Here is a 17,119-nt window from a genome sequence, read left to right as displayed (position 1 = left end):
GGAATCGTTGGAATTGCCACAGTTCTCCAGATAGAGGCTTTCGACACTTAAACGAATTTAGAATCTCAACTTTTATTGCCGACTGACGCGGCAAACGCTTGCATCACAGGTTTGACATGCACGACGACATTCTCCACGCTTCGCCGAGTTTTCTCTTTTTATTTCTGTTGTCACGCGTGCCCTTCTTCCTTTAATTCTGGAGCGAGAGATTAATCGCTATTGCCGCAACGCGCCTCGCCTCGTACGTGGCACGGCACTGCGAAGAAGACGAGGTCGATGATGAACGGTCTCGGAGAAAGGCCTACGTGCACCGAACGTGTCGCCGGAACGCTACAGCCCTATACCTAGCGAGGTCTCCCATTCGGGTCACGTGCTGTTGTCCTCGCATGTCGAAACGTTTAAGATGCCCTCGAAGCGTCTAGACGTGCACGTATCGAATCAAAAGCTCGCGTCCCGTTCGCTGCTTTTTATACGCTCGTGTATAGCGGGTAGTACAATGCCAGTGCCCACCAGGTCCGGTACCCACATCTACACCCCATCTCACTAGTTCTGTTCAGTACGGCGAAAGCTACGGGTCCCGTCAGCCAACCAGAAAAGAGAAGCAGAAAAAGGGGCGACGCCGACTGAATGGAGCTTTCCTTTCTCCCTTGACTGGAACACGTGGCCGGATCTCGTTGCTCATTGGCTGAAAAGGGCCCTCTAGCCTACACAGCACTGCACGAATTTGGTACTTGAATGTAGTGCCCCTGTATAGCATATACAGAGACACTACTTGAATGTAGGAGTACCACGCCTGTATGTACTGCACCTAAATGTATTTACCGCGCTCGCTCCTCTCGTTCCTTGTGGGGGCAAACTGTCGGCGCCGGAAATGCCGGGAGTACTTTTCGATGAATCGGCGTCTCCTACTTCACGCGGAGGCAGACGTTTATGCAGTCCGCGTTCTCTTATCTTGCGCTTTGCCGAGAGAAAGCGTGAGAAGTCTTACTTTTCTCCTTCTTTTTTTCTTCTTTCTTTCCTTGTCCGCAGCTCTTAAATCTACAGCGAGCGTCCTTGGGCGATAATTTCGATGTGCGCCGGCTCGATCGCCGCCGTCTTCGCGATCTGTGTGCACGCACTGCGAAATGTCGTTGATCGCAGGCAGCAGCGCCGCTAAAATGTTCGTGAAAGAGAAGGTAGATAAAGGTGAAATCGAGCGCCAACCGGGCATTCTTGATTTACAGCTTTCATCACCCCTATTGGCACATCTGTCTTCCACAGAATGTAAACCTTCTGCCTCCTACACATTTCGATGTCCGTTTTTTTTTTTTTTTTTCCCTCCACAAACCTCGGCCGTTATCGGGTGTTAATGGCTGAGAAATGTCCCGGCGACCTGTTCGAATGACCACTCCTGTGCCGGTTGCTGGTGGATAGATAGATGGATGGATTAATGCTATGAGCGTCCCCTTTGGAACGGGTCGGTGGGTGGCGCCACCAAGCTCTTGTTATTATATTGCATAATGTCCCACCTATATTTAAAAAAAAAAGAAAGAAAAAGCGCGAAGAATTCCCCTCACCAAACTTTCTGAACGCCTATATACGGAACTTTGTTTTTGTACGCCTCCGTTATTTGTCGTTTCCCTACTTTCCTTCCACCAATCTTTCAATCGCCTCTTACTAACCTCTCTTGTGGACATGTTTACTTTCTCCCTGCTCTCGCTGAACCCAAGGGCTTCAAGGAGGTGCCTAAATCGACCGCGGGGCAGATATCTTCATATTCTAATAAAACTGCGTCCGCAGCACCACCTGCCTGCTGCGAGTGTAATAAAAAAATTTTTTTTTTTTTTTTTTGCTTATGCACGTTGGGTTCTTTGCTGACGATGCTAATGCCTTTTGAATGCCTGCGGCATAAAAATGCATTAACGACTTCAATCGCCAACGCCCTTACCTGTAACGTGACTCCCGCGAGGTCGTCAATAGTGCTTAATTTCGGAATTCCTTTTCTCGACGCTCGCGGGGTGCATGCGGAGGCCATACGGATGCGTGACCCGAATAGTTACGTCTCCTGTCTGAACGTTACTATACTAAGGAGAGATGAAGGCGACTGACAATTAATCCCGGCATCGCTTATCGCTGGCGTGCTTGGCGCTGGTTGCGGCTTCGGTGCTTTACAATAAGAAAGAACAACGAAGTTGCTGGGCAAAGTTCTCGCTTGTGCGATAACCTTCCAGCCCATGATACCGGCGACGTACTCGGCGGTGGTTGTAGATGCGTTTAGTGTAGGCGAGGCTCGTTCGATTTGCAACGGGTTGCTATCGCAGATTTAGCCTTGTGTAACCATTGTTCTATAGGAACTGGACATCATGGCTTTGCTCCCTAAGCTCCTTATGACGACACGGAGAGACCGTATATGAGTGGATGCTATGCTCAGAAAACGCAAAAGCTCATAAAAGAGAGAGAGAGAGAGAGCCTTGTCGTGAGATTCAAAAGCAGTTGAACAAAATATAAAAGAAAGGTTCGTTAGATATCGCCCATTAGGAAGGAACTATAAAGCCGTCTCGTGGTTCAGCAACAAGAATTACAAAAAAATCAAAAAAAAAAACGCCTTCATTCCACCCTGTGAAAAAAAAAAAAAAACTTAGAGCATGCATATAATGCACAAGTAGTCGGCCACTCGGCCTTTCGTTGTCCGATATGTGCGATACAATACCCGAAACTTCCAAGGATGTGAAAGTTCAGGCTCATGATCACTTCGTAAGGGCGGTTTATCCTCCGTTCTTATATAGACCTCCCACTGTTCACATTCGGACAACAGAACATGTGATTTCTGGACAGTTGCAAGCAGACGCAAAATGCGGGTCCTGTACCCTTGGTATAGCGCGTTTGAGCAGGTGATCAGGCACGCTCGCTACAATATACATGGTGGCTCTCGGGGAGTTCTCGTTGCAAAGGTAAAAGAAACCCTTAGGGGCTCACACCGTATTAAGAGCTAGTCAACTCACGATGGAGATTTTTCATGCAATAGCTTTCATATAAAGCGAAACTTAGGTCTGTTTGTTGAAGCAACAGCTCAAGGACGCAGTGCAGAAGCTGTGGTCCCGTCTGTTGTTCCTTCGCTATTATAACCCACTAGCTCGCACGGACACCTTGTTCCATTCCAATTACCCACTTCCCCAAACAGGTCTCGAGCCATTGTATAAATATAGAAGTAGATCCTAGTGTGGAAATGGTACATTTATTCTGAGATCTGATTAACCACCACAACTTCACCCCCTCATCGTTCTACTCTCTCTTGCATTCGCAGGGAGGGCGCTACAGATGGCCCGCAAGGGTCGGGCTTCACTGCAGCACATCCGCTTCCCCATCCACATCGCCAGCGGACGGCCGCGTGGTGCCAACGCCACGGCGCGCAGCTACAGCGTCCGGTACGCGCGGCTCAGGCTGCGCATGATGAGCCGGAGGCCCACGCTGGTGCGCATCTACCAGCTGCTGGAACCCGGCTGCCCCTCGTGCGAGCGGCGGCTCATCAACATCCGGCGACTGTCCCGCAAGGGCCGCCACCGGATGGACGTCGCCGAAGCGGTCCAGTCCTGGGTCGACCAGCCCGAGTCGAACCACGGCCTGGACATCGAGTGCAAGCCGGCGTGCCGGCTGTCGCGCGACTCCGCGCTGGACGTGGAAGTGGCCGAGGTGCTGAACCGGTCGCACCGCAGCTACCGCAACGGGCCGGCGGGCGTGCTTCTGCAGCACCACCGCGCCATCGACTGCTCGCACGGGCCGGACAACCAGACGGACCTGTGCTGCCGCCACTCGCTCAAGGTGTCGTTCGCCGAGATCGGCTGGCACTGGGTGGCCGAGCCCAAGGAGTTCGACGCGTACATGTGCAAGGGTCGCTGCCCCAACGACAACCGCAACTTCAACAGCACGCACGCGCTCGTGCAGAGCCTGATGAGCGAGCGCGCTGACGTGCCGAGCCCGTGCTGCGCGCCCAAGTCGCTCAAGGGGCTGAGCCTGTTGTACCAGGACGGGCCCGACTCGGACCTCTATACCGTGGCCACGCAGCAGGGCATGGTGGTCGAGGAATGCGCCTGCCTCTGAGCGGGACGGCCCGCCCACCGCCGGGGCGCGAACCAAAGATTACAATGTGCGTGAAGCCACGGGCTACTACGCGGCTATCAGGGCAAGGACGCGGCGGGCCCTGGGAGCGACGGCGAACGTCGAGATGCTGTGTGTTGCGAACTGGAAGATACGCTGTGCTTGTTAGGCTTAGCCTCCTTTTTTGCGCATGTTGCCTGCCGCGTATTCGCTATTCCACATCGACGCCATGTTAGGCTTAAGGCACAACAGACGTGCGTGCATAAATCCTCCGTTACGTTGCACGATGCGTTGGTGAAATGCTCTCAGACGACCTAATTAGTGACAATGCTAGTTCCGGTGGCAGTTGATTGTTTATACGGATTTACAGTGGCACTCGCAAATTTACACCAGTGCTACCGCGACTGGCTTGCGGTGGCTCGACAGTCCCCTAACTCTCGATGTGATCGCTCCTCAAGGCAGTTCGTGTGCGTCGAACGAAATTGCTTCGGTCGATGTGAAACTATCGCTTTAAGTTATAAGTAGAGGTAGCGGTTTTAGGGAGGGGGCTAAGTGTACTTAGTAAAGCATGAACAAACAGCCGTGAATCGCAATGGCCGAGATTCAGATGAGAAAACCTCTGGAAAGCACTGCAGCAAACGACTGTATTTTCGGTCTTGGGCATGAACGACGGAATAATTCTTACTTTCTCGAAAGTAAAAAGCTGACATGGTCACTGTGCTGTAATCCTCAAGGACATACCGAATGAATATAGTGGCGCAGGATTTCGCAGACCAAGGTGTGGCTTCAGCGATTAGACAGAGCATTGAAGAAGCATCCAGCAAGGGTTTCAATGAGGATGTCTTCCACAGCGTAACTCGCTTCCACGATTACTGTTTTATAGTTAGGCTAAACGGGTCTCATCTTGGATTTAGGTGACAGAGGAGGAGGATAGCAAGGCGAACTCGACTTGTAGGTTCCACTTTTCAAATAACAAGAGAGGCCACTTTCACTAAGAACAAAAGCGTGGTAAGCCAGAAAGTGATGCAATAGTAAAATATAGGTGGTGGCACCAATGTTAATTCTCCTCAGCAGCTTTCATAACGTCAAAATAAGTCGCGGCAATGAATCACTGAGGCTAGGCACCTGTTGTTTATTAATTGAATTGCACTACATTAAAAAGTAAGGTGTAAGAACCTCAAGCCTGCAATTCTCCACAGCTTCTCTAGAAGAAGGACCGAAAGGGCAAAAGGACAACGAAATCTGACGTCACGCACTGACTTCGTCGGTGTCGAGGTTTGTGTGCAACATTAAGTTAGGGAAGGCAAGCTTCGACAAACATTGGGCCTCTACTGCTACAGGCTGATACCATATGTCCATGCTTAGCATAATGGAGAAGAGGAGACCAGAGTTTGGCGAGAACCAGATAACCGAAACAAAGCGTTGCATTCTTCGTCAGTGCACTTTCCTACTGGTGCCATACGCACCGCTAGTCTCAGGTAAGACTCAAGTCACTTAACACGCTTGTCTTGACGTCAGGGTGCTCAGAAATACACCGTAACCGATACCAGCTAAAACGAGCGTCCAGACTTTCGATAACCACAGATGCGGTTTTGCTCGCCGGAAACAAGGTATTCGCGAGCACAGGAAGCACGTGATCAGCGTAGCCTCACAGGGTGTCGCGTTGAGCCCACGTGGAAAGGACAGTATGAAGCATCTCTTGAGAGCTGTCCCATCGATTTCTACTATATACTGCTGTCACGCGGACACTTTCAAACCAGCTTTATTTTCAGAAATAAACATGTTGTGCGCAGAAAGAACATCACAATGAAGACCCAACAACGACGGAGCGTTGTCCGTCTACTTTGTGGTGTACCTTCTGCGCACTAGCCCAAGGCTGGGTCGTCTTGGGGTGTTTGATTTCAGCACATCATAGGCACGCTTGCTTTTCCACGTACGGGGCTTTTACTTCGATCGTGTTCGAAAAGTCCGATGCACGTCGACTTTAGCTGGGGTCAAACATTCCTCCATTACAAGGGTATTACTGAAAGGACAGTTGCCGTCGTATGCACAGCGTATGTTCGCCGGTCATCTCAGCCTCACTTCCAGGGTTCGCCTCGCTTTGCCAAAGAACATCCTTGTTGTCGTCATTGTCGTTGTCAGTGTGCACAATCGAAGGACTGTAAGAAGAGAAATCCGACAACCTTAAAGAAGAGAAAGCAAATGTCAGCGCACCAGGGTACGGTGTCATGTTCCTTCCGAGGCGTATTTCCTCTCATAGCCTCTTAGTTTCTTTATTCTCAATTTTTTTTTTCTAGTTGCGCGCGTCGCGCGGCCGTCCTTCTAGTGTTCAAAATGACCTGTGATAAAGCGCCGTCCGTTTGGGACGTCGCGACGGGACGTTCGGACGCGCGCAACGTTTTTAGGCAACGGATTCGCCTTGGTGAAGTGGGGCCTCCGTTCCTACCAACACTGCGTGTTCGGGCACTGTATAATTCCCCCCGACTGCTGTATTCTTTCCTCGGAGAAAGCGCAACGTCGTCTCGCTGCGTCGGAAACGAATACGGCGACGGAGGAAGCCGTCAGTCTTCGCGTTCTTCACGGACGTTCACGACCCGACCCTTCTCTCGCGTATCAACTCGCGCGGGACTCCGTCTCTCCAGCTCAACGCAGTGGGGCCATAGAATAATGGTGGGGCCGCACGGCCGCGGCTCTCGACCAATCAGGTGAGAGACGACGTGATGACGTACTCTGCGTCCCCGCGCCATCTGGTGCCGTCTTCAGCCATCGTCGCGCTGTGTTTCCACGTCGAAAACCCGACGACGTTTCGAAGATGTTCCCCCCTCTAAATTCGCGAGCGGCGCTTGGCCTCGACAGAGCGTAGCGCCACTTTGAGGCATGTCCCAGTCTGGAACTACATTCTTGCGCGCTAGCTCAGATACGGCGTCTTCTCGCGCGTTCCACGTCACTGCACGGATCTCGCGAGACGGAGTAACGCGCGCAGTGCGGTCGGTTGTTCATGTTACAGTGTTGTGACGTCACAAGTGAAGTCAGCGAGGTGTCACCACACGAAGAAAGCAGAAACGAAAGTGTATTGGACAACGGAGCTGCATTAAGCGCCGTATTCTTTGTGTGTTATATAAAGTATGCGGAAAAAAAAGTGTCTATGTTGTTTCCCCGAAGACTGTGTGTATCAATAAAAGAATCTCAAGCATGTTAAACACAAGTGTTGCCTGATATTTATGAAGCTGTAACACACACACACACACACACACACACACATATATATATATATATATAGTTCAAAAAATAGAAGCACGTAGGAAAAACATAACAAGACTTTACTGACGTTTCGGCCGGGGTCCGGCCTTCATCAAGAGTGTATATATATATATATATATATATATATATATATATATATATATATATATATATATATATATATATAGTATGTCATGGTATAAGGATGCAGCAGAGATGGGACAGAACAGCACACATCCGCTGAATACACCCGCGTACAGCATGCTACAGTCAACCCTCGATTTAACAAAACCGGACTTCGTGAAATTTTCGGTTTATAGAAGTGCTCTGATTCTCCGACACACATTCATAGTCTAGTACCTCGCCCCTCACCATGCCGGCACTCGAACGCTGAGCGTACACAGGAACTAGGTACCAGTACTGACCAACAAACGACACGATGAGTACGAAGACAAACCTGACACTTAAGGACAAAACTTTGTCAGCATGAACGTCGCACGTTCCGTGTCGCTGTTCATGATCATCTGCTGGCGGTGCTCGTAGAACACCGACAGGCGGCCGCATCGGGCAAATTGTGACATTAATTCTTCATCATTCGCCGGCAGTCACGTGGTCCCCGAGGTCTACATCGGTAGCTCTTCTGGACACTGTGAAATTCCGCCATATTGACGTAGTTAAGCCAATCAGAAGCTGCCCAGTGAACCAATCAGAACTGACAAGATGGCGAATTCGACAATATGGCAAGATTTGACGATCATTGCACTGTCGCTTTCACCTCACGCTGTGTCAGAAAAAATAACCGCCATTTGCCATTTCGCGTGCACAAGGAAGGTGTGCTCCTTTCTAGCCGATGCCGAATAGGGCCGACGCAGGTCGCCGTTTTGACATACCTTGATATATCACTGCACGGGCCGATTTTTTCAGCCCGGGCCCGGCCCGGGCCCGTTTTTACGTTGGGCTGCCCGCCCGAGACCGACTTAAAGTTTTATGGCGCGACCCGGGCCCGGCCCGGGCCCGGAAATAATCTACGTTACCCGCCCGGCCTGGCCCGCCACCCCATTACCTTAGGCCCGAGCCCGGCCCGGCTCGAAACCAGCCCGAACCCGGCCCGAGACCGATAAAGAATACCCAGCGGCATTTAAAAAATACAATAAAGAAAAAAATGAAAGGAATTTATTCTTAAGGCATAAATACATGTCATATGCAATTATGAACACCATTTGAGCGGTCTGAACGCAAATAGCAGCGCGCAAAGTAGTGCGAATGACCCTGCCGAGCAGTATCGCCAGCAGTCCGCCACAGTATTTTCCATGTCGGGCGCCTCACTGCAGAGCATGCGCCGCCCCAGCCGCTCGTCCCACTCAACCATATTCTAGTACACTCTAGCCAAAGCGCAGCCACGACCCGTCGTGAGCGCAGCGCATGGATGGAGTCAATGGATAACGAAAGCTTCTCGTTCCTCTATGGTGCAGCGTAATGCGCTGCGGCTAGGCGACCGGTTGAGAACATGCGTGTAATCATTGATGGACGCAGTGCCATACTTCAGCCGCGTGACGAATTATCTTATCTAACCAGTCATCGTTTTACCAATTCGCTTTTGAAGAATCAGCAAGTCGCGAACGCGCTTACACCGCGCTGAAAGGATTAATTACATTGATTTAGGTAAGGAATACAATGGCACCCTTTGGGTTGAGGTGACTTCGGTCTTTCTGGACTTTTGCATTCTGTTCAAACAGCGCAATATACGACGGAAGAAGAAAAGGGAAGTACACAGGAGTAGCACTGCTAGCTTCCAGCTGCGCCGGGGCAACAGCTTTTTCAGAGTTGAGTGAGACGCGCGAGGATAACTCGCTGCACGTTACGTGCACACCACCAGAAAGTCCGAGCCCGACCCGGGCCCGCGTCAAAATACCCGAGCCCGGCCCGGGTCAAAAAGCACATTCCGTGCCGGAGCCCGTGAAAAAAACTGCCCTACGCGGCCCACGGGCCGGGCTTTCGGGTAAGCCCGAGCCCGTGCAGTGCTGTAGTACCTTGACGAGTGCTTACAGGATAAGAGCCGAAATGATTGGCTTTGCAACGTTGGTATCCGCATGTTCTTAGTGTTTAGCCCGATTCCTTAGGCTCCGACCGGGTTAAAAACGGGAGAGGGGCCAAGCCCCACCAGCCCCACGCTCACCGATTTATTCCGACCCATGTTGAAAGGGCGTATGCAGCGCATTGCTGCCTACAAGCCGCTTCGAGTAGCCGCCAATTCACATAAATACTCAGCTAAATAGATGAAAAACCGAAAGGTCCCCACTTACGCATTGCTACGTGACAACACACTTTGGTGATGCACCTGTCGGGTTACCAAGCAGCTGGGCATTATAGACCTAACAGAAGCCAGAGGCCAAATGGCTTCACAGTGTTGCCGCCCGCTGCTGCAGATTAGTTTCCATCTCAAAGCAACACGGTACCTATGACACACACCTTGGTGGAGGGGCTATGGATAAACATTGACCAACTGGAGTTACTTAGATGTGCGTGCACTAATGGATAGCCCGCCAGTGTTTTTGCATTCTGTCCACATTTGAACGGGGCCGGGAATCGAACCCACGACCCTGCGCTCTGCGGAAGAACGCCATAGTCAGCCACCATGGTAGACAACTGTTTCATTTCAGAAATTCATCGCTCAGGACTCAATATTTCCTTCTCTTGTCAGATACTGCCAACTGGTAAAAACCTTGGAAACAGAATTTTTGCCACTGAGACATGGTAGGGAGTTTACGACAGACCCAATCCATGAACCGCTTCTATGACAAAGGATGAAGAAAGGTCACAGTATCGCCCGAAGGGCGAGTCATCGATTGCGATAGCAAATTAGTGGACAGCTATACGAAGTATAGTTTTATCGGCTGTATAAACATACGCATACTAACTAAATTAACAAGCATGGAGTCACGCGTGCACAAGCAAACATAACACGTCTCACTCGATGACCGTGGTAACTCGCTGTCAAAACGCTGCAGTAAGCGCGGTAGCAGCAGCGAGCGAATTGACCTTCGGGCTGCCTCTCGCATCAAGGCGAACTAAGCCGCGGAAACGCAGCGCACAGCGGACTGTGTCCCCGTCGCAGATGGATTTCAAGATACAGAGCGCGGACGCCCGCTCTAGAACGACCCCCCCCCCCCCCCTTCCCCCGGAGCGTCGCGCACGAGATTAAGCCGCGATTGCCGGCTCACCCTCGCGCGCTTTCACTCACACATATACAGCATACGGTGCGCGGCGCCGTTTTATTGCGCTAGCAATTATATGGACACTTCAGCCGGATTTCTGCCGTCGGCGTGAGGTTCCGTATAGATTCCAAGGGCGATAAAATCGTCGCCGCGCGCCGTATGCGCGAGTGAAAGCGCGCGGGCGACGTGCGCTATCACGGAGAGCCAACGCATGGCGGAAAGCCAACGCGACCGTCGCGCAAAAGGCCGTGGGGGTATGGGGGGGGGAGGCGGGGCGACGATGTGCTACGGCACCAACTGCGTATCTTGCAACCGAGCGCAAGGCGAACTGCCAACGCAATCTCCCACGCGAAAGCAAAAACGCGGGAAGGCAGCGCGGGAGGGAGGGGGGAGCAGCTTCTACTCTGCCAACAAATACGCTTGCACTGGCTGTGGTCGCGGTCACCCGCACCGTCTCTTATCTCCACACGGCTCTGACCTTTGTATGCGCTGTGCATTCGCCGCTCAGTTTCCGTTGAAGCGATTGACCGCGCGAACAATTCGCCCGCTGCGGCGGCTGCGCTTGCTGCCAGCGTTTTGAGTCGTCGTCTGCGGTCATTCGGTGTGATCTATTCTTGTTTGCTTGTGCGCGCTGACACCACGCTTGTTAATTCAGTTAGTCCAACAAATGTGTCCAAGTTTATGCAGCCGATAAAACTACTATCCCTACTCCGAATAGCTCTCTACCAATTTGCTATCGCAATTGATGCTTCGCCTTTCGAAATTGCGACATTTTTTATCGCCCTTGGACTTTATACGGAACCTCACGGTGACGGCAGACATGCGCCTGGAGTGTCCATATAAATGCTACCACAATAAAGTCTGTTTCGCCGAGCAATAGCAAATTAAGTAAGGATAGTTTTATCAACCGTATAAACTTGTAAACATTCGCTTACATTAACAAGCATGGTGTCACGCGCGCACAAGCAAACATGAACACATCTCACTCGATGATCGCGCACACTCGCTGTATAAACGCTGCAGTGGGAGAGCGCGGCAACAGAAGCGTGCGAATAACCTTTGTGCTGCCTCACAATTGAACGCGAACTAAGCGGCGAGAACACAGCGCACACGAACCTATCAGCACTCGGCGCACTCTGTCCCCATCGCAGGCAGACCGCTTTTTTATGACAGGGCCCGCGCGGCTGCGCCATACGCGGCCGCCGCCGGAGTAGAACGCACCCCCCCCCCCCCCTTCCGGTGCCTTGCGCGACGAAAGACGGCGCGCTTCCTCCCTGCTTTTCTCCCTTTTGCGCGCGAGATTGGGCCACCATCGTCAGCTCACCCTCACACGCTTTCACTATAGCACATACACATAAGGTGCGCGGCGATGTTATCGCCCTTGGACTTTATACGGAACATCCCGGCGACGCCGGTGACAGAAATGCGCCTGGAGTGTCCATATATAGTTGCTATTGCAATAAAAAAGCGAGCACTTTCTGCACACAAAATTCAGCAGCACCTTGCACTGCCTGTGAATGTCAAGTGAGAACACAGGAAACAAGGATATAACGAAAAACACATATGTACAGCCTTTATTGCATATTTACAGGGAAGCTAGACTAGCAACTGGGGTCTCTTGGCTATGACCTGCATTAATCACAAACACACAGAAGTTTCAGGCAGTTTTCAAGGGAATGCTTAAATGACACCAGTGACAATTCAAGTGCAAGGAACTATGTCTCTAGTAGGAGCGCTGTGCTCTTCTGTTCATGTAGATTTGGTGCACGGATGCTGCCAGCGTCACTGAAACAAACAAGAAGGTACATTGGATAATGTCAACACTATTGCGTATTCCTCTGGGACATGGTGTAAATAGCGGTCTTATTCATTTGGATACTGACATGGACATTTGGAACAAGAATTAAAAGGACATTAAATGCAAATATTGCGTCAACGAGGATTCTTAAAATACTATTCCAGAAACCTCGTGGCGCCATTTCGTGCCAAAAAAACTTAGTTCCTAAGAAAATCACGACTGAAGGGGCCGAATTCCTCTAGCGCAAATCAAACTGCCCGCCACAAGCAAGGCAGTGTGACACTACATACATCATCACTGCCATTTACTGTCGTTGACAAGTAAAACGGCGCTCGAGAGGGTTATTTTTTGTATAATATGCGACAGCGCTGTCGGAAACAGTGATGACATCACATGGTCACTTCATTTTCTGATGCTTGCAGTTAATAGCCAGCAAAATCCGCACAGCGACTACGCGATACCAAAACTACCAAAACGTGAAAGCATGGGCCATGCAAGATCGTGCGAAAACTAAACCTTTTGACCACCCGCATCGTTGTCAAAGGTAATGTTTACGAGTTCTTTCTTCTAGGAATAAAAGACGTGGCCAAGTGTCATTTTCTTCCATCTTATGCAATGCAATAAGCTTTTTATTATCAGTAGTTGAGTACTAGTGATACAATTACAATGAGGCATTACAGTGCCATCTAGCTAGTACTGGAATGTTCCACTAGAGCTTCAAATCGACAATATTTACATCTCAGGCATTTCGAGCATTAAACTTTAGCTGGACTTAATATTTGCCTTTAGTATCCTTTTCAGGCTCTTATCTGCATACGTACATGGGAACATAGAAATAATCTTTCGCTTCAACTAGTTCACCAAACTCGGTGAAGTTCGTTGCATTTAAGAAAAGTTAAAATCTAACTATAGAAACCAGATAAATTATACATATAATTTATATAAGAACTGTTGAAGATACACTTTCAAAAACCTGAAGCGTTAAGTTTAGAACTCCCTAACTGAAGCATTAAGTTTGCAACTCTGTCCCTCAGTTTTAACAAAAGTATATGACAATTATGTAAACTGCACCCCTTTAGACGAGTAAAGTAGACAAAGTAGACAAAGTGATGGAAAGAAAAATGTTAGCTGTAAAAAAGGAATACAGCAGTGTGGATTCAAAAGCAAAAAATGGAGCTGGGCAGGCCATGTAATGCACATAATGTGTATGGTAGATTACCGGGAGACCATTAGAGTTAGAGCATGGGTGCCAAGAGAAGGGAAGTGCAGTCGAGGAGGGCAGAGAATTAGGTGGTGCAATGAAATTAGGAAAGTAGCAGGAACAACTTGGAATCAGCTAGCACAAAACAGGGGTGATTGGAGATCAGTGGGAGAGGCCTTTGACCGGCAGTGGACATGAAAATAGGCTGATGAAGAAACTTCTCTGAAATATACCACTAATCTGTGAGTAGGGCTTTTGTAAAACCTTTGCATACATTGCGACAACTTCATGTAAAGTGTAAACTCGTACACCTCATTTGTCCACTTGAGACGCTCTATTAGATGCAGTTAACAGAACTGCGATATCTGTTTTCGATGAAAAATTACGCATTTGTAAACTTTGTGCTCTAATTTCTTGAAGCTTTCAAATAATAACAGAAAAATAAAGAAAAGAAAGCTATCAGGCCTCAAGTCAAAATTATGCTTGCTGCAGTCAATAGATTTAAAGTTTCTGTTTTAATTGCAACACATTCCATTCAAATCTGTTCAGCAGTTGTCTAAAGATAACATATCTGCATTTCACATGTATTTGAATAGGAAAATTGGAGTTGGCCCCAAGGGAAAGCTTCCTCTTAAGAAGCGCAAGCAAGCTACTTTCTTAGATAAGCTGCTCAGATGAATATTCTGCTTCCAAAGACGATGAAGACATTGAAGAGCTGCTCATCAAATCCGACATGCTTGACTTGTTTCGTTCTGGCAGCCTCAACGAGAGTGATTTTGACAGCTTTTAGTATTGACTCCTATGTAGAGCCTAATAAAGGACCTAGGCTGTGACTGGTTGACAACAAAATTTTTGCTTAAATACTGCTTACTGGTTGCAGACAAGCTAAAGCACCTAATTTCCATAGAAGTTCAGCCCTGCAGGCTATAGAGTGGGTGCGGATTATCTAAGAAAAATTCTTATTTTAAGCCCAAGTTAGCCCCTGTGGACTATAGACCGGGTGCCGACTACAGTCTGGAAAATATGGTATTTATTGTTTCATGGTCTTGTAGTATGTGTAATAAAAAAAAAAAAGAACAAGAGTGCCATGACTGGTTCAATAGGTGTACATCATTGTCAAAGGGCTGCTCATGTAATCTGAAACTTTGGGATGCTTACATACTCGGTTTCATACATAGTTGGCAAGCTAGAAGGCTAGTTTTCTCTCACTGCTTGCATTCTGATCAAAAGAATAGTGAGCCACATATGAATGAAAGATATAGGCACATGCTATGTAATTTGACCTAATATAAAATTTCCTACTTCCATGTTTCAAAATATGACTTAGTTATTACAAGGACGGCTTTGCAGACCTAAATTCCTTCATCACCGAACATGCAGGATGGTGTTTCTGTAGCCAGCGGTCACAGTGCATCACTTGTGCTCGTGACCAAAACAGTGTGTCACACACTGGAAGCACAGGAGTGCACCAATATTATAAGATCTGACGTAACCTTAGGTCCACAAGTTGTAGTTGTAATTTATAAAGTAGTTATTCCGTAGAAAGTGCTGCATGCGTGACGCAAGATTTTTATGACCACACTACTCGTGTAGCCTCTGCAGTGTTGCCTGCTAAGTACGAAGCGGTATAAGCTTGTACAAAAAGATACGGTATGCCCATTAGAGCTGGTACTATAAGTGTGAGCAACTGCAGGAAATACTAACACACAAAGTAATATTATAGTGCAAAGGGCTAAAGAAAGCACAGAAAAGAGTTTAAACAGCGACAGCACTGCTGCATTGCAGTGACCTGTCGAATATCAGCTATAATGGTGTGTAAGGATGGTTGAACGCATAATGAAGGGTCGAGTATGGTGTGTGATTATCAAGGCAAGTAAACTGAAGTAGCCCTTACTCAAACCTGTTGAACTGTGCCATAAAATTGAGCTGACAATCTAAATTGGGCCAAATTGAGGCGATGTGTTTAGTTAAGACAATGATGACACACACTACAAAGCTTCAAGGGAAAATGAGACCTCCATTGGGTGGATGTCTCATTTTCCCTTTAATTCTCTCCACCTAGCGGGTTCCCGCTGAACTATTACGTCATACCACAGAGCTCTGAGAATCTCTGCATAATATGTGCAAAGGGCAAGCTCCAAACCACAATTAGGGCATTTACCAATGCCATTTGGATCGAATTTCTCAGTCTCGATTGGCTCTTTCTGCTCAAGATGAGGGAGGGAGCCAATCGCGGCCGAAAATTTTCATCAGGATCGGGCTAGATCACGACCGAAAGTAGCCGTGTGACATTGGTCCACAGTTGTTCATAAACACCTCTGCTGAAGTCATAACCACAGAATTTACAGTCTCTAGGCAAGCATAACGTGCTGTGCATTGGTGGGTAAATCTTGTTGAGTACAAATTGCACAGCCTGGGTCTCACAACCACACAGCAGCAATAAAATGTGTCAGACAAAAAGTATCAGACAAGAAACTCTAGGTAAGAAAATTTTGTTGCAGGCGTAGAGGGCGACATTGCTCCTGCACTGCCTAGTAAGCACACAAATCACGAGTCTGAGAATGCTACATAAACTTTGTTTTGCACCAGCTACACTTATTATTCATTGCTTATGATGTGAATAACAACCTCCTAAACTCGTCGCTTTAGAGAGATCCCTACAGCAAATTTACGTTGTAGTAAAGAAAAAAAAAAAATAACCAGAAGAAACATCCTAAACCAAAGAAGAGGGTGGGTGAGGGTGTGTGTGTGTTGGGGGGGGGGGGGGGGGGCTTTCTGTAACTATTATTAGAGTCATCAGGTAATATATTCACAGAGCAGGCACAGAAGAGAGTACATGCGTTCAATTTCCATTATGCATGCAAATCCAAAGAGAGATTGAGGTGGAGGGCAACAAAGCGTAGCTCTCTGGCACGCACACATCGAAGCTACCTCAAAATCCGCAGACTAAGCGCGTTCTCGATAAGGCGATTACGCTTAAGTCGAATATATGTGTGTACCGGTACTTACCGACATACAAACAAGCCGCAATCCAACAGTTGTACGCGGCCTGGGTGAACCGCCGGTTGGCTTCGGTCAGAAACTCGTGCTTTTTCATGTGTTCGGCTTCAATTCCCAGGTCTTCCGCGAAGGCTACGCTGTGCGTGAATAAGAATATGCCCATAATGACCTGAAAGGCAGAGAATAAAATATCGAACGATGCAACCCGATGGGCAGTACAGCAGCGCTTTGCAGTCATATGACCCGATGCATCGGGCGAGCCACCGTTTCTTTCGATTCCCGTTTTCGGTGACACAGTGATCATGCGAGCCACAAAGTAAACTCACCAACATTATGATGCCCCATACACTCAGAATGGAGCAGCACATGGAGAATTTGGGCCCACAAATTCGAATCATAGCTTGTTTTTGCCTCGGTACAGAGGGATGTTCACTTTCTGATAGGTGAACAAGCTTGCTTTGATGGCCGTAACAAAACTGTCGCTAGCGGCAATGGCGCCCCCTAGGCAACGTCAAACTGTCCGTGGCTCCCCCATAGACTGCGGCACTGTGGCCATTGATTTGATTTCGATTGCTTACTAACGGCGGTAAT

At 48.7% G+C, this 17,119-nt stretch overlaps 2 protein-coding genes across 2 annotated transcripts in view; one reads left to right on the top strand and one right to left on the bottom strand.

The window, feature by feature from the left end:
• LOC119433276 (bone morphogenetic protein 4) overlaps positions 1 to 7,273 on the top strand; it is a 74,643-nt gene extending 67,370 nt beyond the window's left edge. The window contains exon 2 of the mRNA XM_037700423.2: positions 3,284 to 7,273. Coding sequence (XP_037556351.1) covers positions 3,284 to 4,077 — 794 coding nt within the window. The 3' untranslated portion in view covers positions 4,078 to 7,273. The remainder of the gene's footprint in view (positions 1 to 3,283) is intronic.
• A 4,802-nt stretch (positions 7,274 to 12,075) lies between these two features.
• On the bottom strand, positions 12,076 to 17,011 carry LOC119432427 (ribonuclease kappa-like). The gene is made up of 3 exons (XM_037699593.2): positions 16,855 to 17,011; positions 16,538 to 16,697; positions 12,076 to 12,314 (listed from the first exon to the last, which is right to left on the bottom strand). Exons 1-3 carry the CDS (start codon positions 16,924 to 16,926, stop codon positions 12,253 to 12,255), a joined length of 294 nt encoding a protein of 97 aa, XP_037555521.1. The 5' UTR covers positions 16,927 to 17,011; the 3' UTR covers positions 12,076 to 12,252.
• Between the last annotated feature and the right edge of the window lie 108 nt (positions 17,012 to 17,119).

The sequence above is a fragment of the Dermacentor silvarum genome, chromosome 11 (genome assembly GCF_013339745.2).
Source record: "Dermacentor silvarum isolate Dsil-2018 chromosome 11, BIME_Dsil_1.4, whole genome shotgun sequence".
NCBI lineage: Eukaryota > Metazoa > Arthropoda > Arachnida > Ixodida > Ixodidae > Dermacentor > Dermacentor silvarum.
The sequence above is the reverse complement of the archived record's forward strand: the minus strand, read 5'-3'. Positions and strand labels throughout refer to the sequence as shown.